The following is a 5266-nucleotide window of genomic DNA, read 5'->3' as shown; positions in this document are numbered from 1 at the left end:
TTTTGGTTTAAATACTATTTTTATTTTCGTTCATCTTGTTGAATGTGATCTTCATTTTCTTTTGCAAGTTCAATTAGTTTCTATTTTAGTTAATTTTATTTAATTTTATCTTGTTTCATAATGATGTTTAAATTATTAATGATATAGTGTATAAATTTGACAATTCTTATGACGCGATGATTTTTTATGTGAGGTGTATATTGTGACATGACATTTTAAACGTCATCGTAAAAAAGAACCAAATTAAACAAAACTGATCAAAATAAATTAAACAAAACTGATCAAAATATGAATTGAATTATCACGAAAAAAAATAATACTTCATTAAACAAAATTGAAAGACTAAAATGATATTTAAGCCTAATTTCTTTTACAGAATGTTTTACAAAACTATTCAAAAGAGGAGCCTAAAGCATCTATGTTGTTGTGTCATAAATAAACTAATAGTATAAACTTTGTGAATAATATATGCTTGATGCTATACATAATGACAACATGTATAAGTTAATATCATTTTTTAATAACAAGAGGTGTATATATATATATATATATATATATATATATTATTGACTTTTGTTATATTATCTATCTGATTCGCAATCTATCATCAAATGATTCCAAATCAATCGCTTTCTTTGAAAATTGGGAATTGGAATTTATTGAACATGTTATCTCATTCAATAAAATTTATAAAGCACTATAAATTATAAGGAATGGTTAATATATGTAAGGAGAAAATTCCACAAGATTTTATTATTTCTTCAAAGAAAATAAGTCAATAATAAAGATTTCGCGAAAAAGAAGTAACACATTGTGTGTTACTAACATTTTAATATTAATTGAGACGCTAACTGACTAGTTGGAACTTCAATTTTTAATATAAATGCAATTAAAGTGTTCATGATAGGTTTGAAGTTGACATGAAGTAAATTCAAACCAATAAGTTGATTGGGTTAGATTGATTCAATTTTTTTTCTTAAAATTTGATGAAAATTGCTTTGCATAAATTAAATAATAGCAAAAATTATTAAAAAAAAAACAGTATGAAACTCCATGCAGAGAGATTGATAATAAAAAAACTGCATGATTGAATATGATTGGTCTGAATCAATCTCCATTGAATTTAATTGGCTTGGTTCGTCCGAATGATTTCGATTCTGGTGAGATTCACTTAAGCTAAAATCCAAACCAGAATTTATTGGTTTGATGGTTTGGTCTGGATTCTCAAGTTGGTCAGATTCATTCAAACCAACCACTGAACAGTCCTACCCAATTAAACTCCTAATGCATCTTCCATGTGTATTATTTTTTTACAAACATCCTTGTATTACACTAGGTGGATCATGGTACTTTTTACCCTGGAGGAATGAAAAGTTGAATACCCAAATCCTCTGCATTTCCTTCTTTCATGTCATCACCTCTAGTGCCTCTCTTGTTTGTCCAAGTAAATTGAACACTGTTGCTGCTATGTGAGATGGTGTAAGACCAGCTGCCTTCAATTGATCAGCCGGTGCTCCATGGTCAATGTAACAATCAGGAAGAACCATTGGCCTCCACTGCAATTGTAAAACAAACCCACATCACTTTTCAGCTACATCTAGATAAACATTCATAAAAAGATATAAAGGTATCGTATTTCACAATCTTACCTTCAGTTTTCCATCAAGAAGGCCACCAAGGGCCAAGAACTGAGCAACATGGGATCCAAATCCTCCTATTGATCCTTCTTCCACAGTGATCAAAACCTCATGAGTTTTTGCCAGGCTGCTGACGAGGGAATGATCCAATGGCTTGCAGAAACGAGCATCCGCTACTGTTACTTGCAAGCCATGATGTTCCAACAAGGAAGCAGCAGCCATACAGTTCTGAACAGCTGATCCATAGCCCAACAAGGCCACTCTTTCCCCTTCAACTAGTATCCTACCTTTCCCAATCTGTTCAAACGTCACAGCACAAATTTTAAGGTGGTTTGCACATTTGTGTTCCTTATTATATCCATAAGGGTATCTCTAAAACTCTAACTTACCTCAAGGGGAATGCCTTTGTTCCCTGGTGGTAGTTCAACACCGATGCCATTTCCCCTCGGATATCGGAAACAACTGGGTCGATCATCAATGGCAGCAGCAGTGGCAACCATGTGAAAAAGCTCTGCCTCATCAGAGGGAGCCATCACCACCATGTTAGGGAGGCATGCCATAAAAGTGACATCAAATGCACCGCAGTGTGTAGGACCATCAGCTCCAACTAATCCTGCTCTGTCCATTGCAAATCTTACTGGCAGCTTCTGCAAATCTACATCGTGCACTACCTAGAAACGGACACCGGACACACAACACATCTTTAGCATTGATTGTAAAGATAACCATATACACCAATCTTGTCTAGACCATTGATAAGAGTAACTCATCGTGTTATCACTGACTGATCAAAAGACAAAGGTGTTTGAGGGTTGTTATATAGTGCTTACCTGGTCATAAGCTCTCTGCATGAATGATGAGTAAATTGCACAAAAAGGCTTCAGACCTTCACAAGCCAGACCCGCCGCAAACGTAACTGCATGCTGTTCTGCTATCCCCACATCAAAGCATCTCTCTGGGAAACGGCGGAGGAAGGTATTCATACCAGTCCCACCACCCATTGCAGCATGGATTCCAACAATGTCTTTGTCAGCTTCCGCTTCTGCTACCAAAGCCTCTGCAAAATATGTTGTGTACGATTGGGTGGTAGCCTGGGCTTTGAATTGTTTCCCAGTTGCAGGATCAAACTTGGTCACTCCTGCAAAATCACGGTGATGAACAGAAAGTGTCCAAAGCAGACAAATTAGATTTCAGATTTTTGTCTTTAACGGCTTGGAGGTATTTGGTCCATTCAAAGACAGTAAAAAATTTGAGATGCCTCATTTACCATGGTACTTGTCTGCTGCTCTTTCTGCATATGGATATCCACGGCCTTTTTCAGTGACAACATGGATCAGCACAGGACCAGTTGTTTTAGTACTTTTAACTTCATTCAGAATGGCAACAAGATCGTCTATGCTGTGACCATCAACAGGACCTATGTAGTAAAGTCCAAGCTCTTCAAACAGTGTTGATCCGGAGGCGCTGATCATGCCACGGGCATACTCATCAACTTTTGCAGCTAACTCGTGCATTTGGCCACCAATTTGTTTAGTAACTCCCTGCAAAAAACTCATTTTGTACAGAATCAGTATCACTAAGACTTTGCAGCTGCACAAGTCCTTATAGAGCATATGAACTGTATTGCTCACCTTAGCAACCTCTCTCAGTTCTCTCAGAGGTCTGTTTGATTGTAACTTACTGAGAGCACTACTCAAAGCACCTACAGGTGGTATGGGACCATCAAGATTAGCAGTAGGTAGGGAGACCTGCTTGTTGTCGTTTAGAATTACAATCATGTCGGAATCAAGATATCCAGCGTTGTTCATGGCTTCATAAGCTTGACCAGCCGTCATGGCCCCATCACCTATAACAGCAATCACGTTGTTCTTGTCTCCCTTCAGATCCCTCCCAATAGCCATTCCTGTTTATGCAGAAAATAACATGCAAAAGTTATAGCCTAAACACAAAATAATCCTCGTGCATTACTGTAAAAAAATGATGTAATTATAACAAAAATATCTATAAATCTTGGATGTCTAAATGCATAAAAACAAGTCATGGGTCTCAAAGGTTCAAGAAGAGGGACTATTTCTGACTTCTCGGACTCAACTAAATCAACCTATTGATTGAATCATTTGTCAAAGTTAAGAATACAGTAAAATCTTTAATTTTATATCCAGAATTTAAATTAATGAAATAAAGTATGGCCTTTCCCCATGATGTAGAAAGAAATATCTGTAAAAATGTGATCAATTTATTGAAATCATTCTCGATATCAAATTCCCAATTAATATCTTGGGAGTAGAGCATGCTTCAACTCCCAAGTGTATAATTCATATAATATTTTAACTCATTTTTTTGCCTGAGTCAAGTCCTAAAAAACTCTTTGCTAAACTCTATAAGCAAATAGAAGATTTACCCAGTGCTGCTGATATTGTTGTAGAGCTGTGACCAGTGCCAAAACAATCATGTTCACTCTCAGAGCGTTTGGTAAACCCAGCTAGTCCATCTGTTTGCCTCATGGTATGCATCCTATCCCTTCTACCAGTGAGTATCTTGTGTGGATAAGTCTGTAAAATCCATAAAAAATAATTTAATTGACCAACTTTCATCCCCAAAGAAAGGCAGTTGAAGATAAAAAATCAACCTGATGACCAACATCCCACAAGATTTTGTCTTTGGGAGAATTGAAAACATAGTGAAGAGCAACAGTGAGTTCTACAACACCAAGACTTGATCCCAAATGTCCTCCAGTTCTAGAAACATGGAATATAACATCAGAACGCAACTCCTCCGCAAGCTGATTCAATTCCTGCATCAATGCTCAAATTATAAGAAACAGCTTTTCACACACCCATAAAAGTTTTCTTCCCTGTTGCATAATATGAAACATAAGACACACACACACATGTGTTTGTGTTTTCAATCATTGTACCTTGGTAGAGAAATTCTTCATGTGGATAGGATCGTTTATGGTGTCCAGCAGAGGAGTTGGCGGTTTCTTGGAATGATACTCTCCCATCTCTGATAGAGATGCACACACCCCATGTCGTCTTTTCCTCACCTGCATCAATCCAAAACATGACCAGCATTTCCGTCAGCATGTCCAGTTTCAAATTTGATACTTGGAAAATAACAAAAAATTAAAAAACAGGGGAAAAAGAAAGGAAAACGAATGAAACAAAACAAGACAAAGATAATAGACTGTGATATGACAAGAAGAGAGTGACTAAAACAGAATTGAGTTGATCGAAAGCTACGAAACTGACGCCATTTGAACACATATGAGTTTCTTGCATGAACAATAGACATGCATGTCCTTACCTGGTTGTGTCTGCGTGGGGATTGTGTGAGCAGATCTACACCCCAATGAGAGTGGGAAGAAGGCAAAGCCAAAGGGGTTGATGTTTTGGGATCAGAAGGTATTGTCTGTCTGAGATGAAGAGGGAATGATAATGCAGAGAGAGCCATGGGAGAAGATAGAAAAAGGGTAGAAGCAAATGAGATGGTGGAAAGAAATGAACGCGTGACTGAGTGAGTAACAAGGTAGAAGAAAAGACCTGCACTTCACAGCAGTAAGTGGCATTGAGGTGTAGAATAATGAATATAAATAAGGAGAGGGGGAGATTGCAGAGAGCTTAGGAGAA

General features: G+C 37.0%; 1 protein-coding gene across 1 annotated transcript; it reads right to left on the bottom strand.

Moving 5' to 3' along the window:
• Positions 1-1068: 1068 nt before the first annotated feature.
• LOC124828850 (putative 1-deoxy-D-xylulose-5-phosphate synthase, chloroplastic) lies at positions 1069-5266 on the bottom strand. Its single transcript, XM_047302240.2, has 10 exons — positions 4944-5266; positions 4555-4683; positions 4267-4431; positions 4039-4189; positions 3269-3540; positions 2905-3178; positions 2468-2775; positions 2027-2308; positions 1650-1934; positions 1069-1556 (listed from the first exon to the last, which is right to left on the bottom strand). The coding sequence occupies exons 1-10, from the start codon at positions 5088-5090 to the stop codon at positions 1407-1409; spliced, it is 2163 nt and encodes a 720-aa protein (XP_047158196.1). The 5' UTR covers positions 5091-5266; the 3' UTR covers positions 1069-1406.

Source organism: Vigna umbellata, chromosome 5, assembly GCF_029865625.1.
Source record: "Vigna umbellata cultivar VRB3 chromosome 5, Vumbellata_1.0, whole genome shotgun sequence".
In the NCBI taxonomy this organism is placed as follows: Eukaryota; Viridiplantae; Streptophyta; class Magnoliopsida; order Fabales; family Fabaceae; genus Vigna; species Vigna umbellata.
This window is presented reverse-complemented; position numbering and strand designations above follow the sequence as displayed.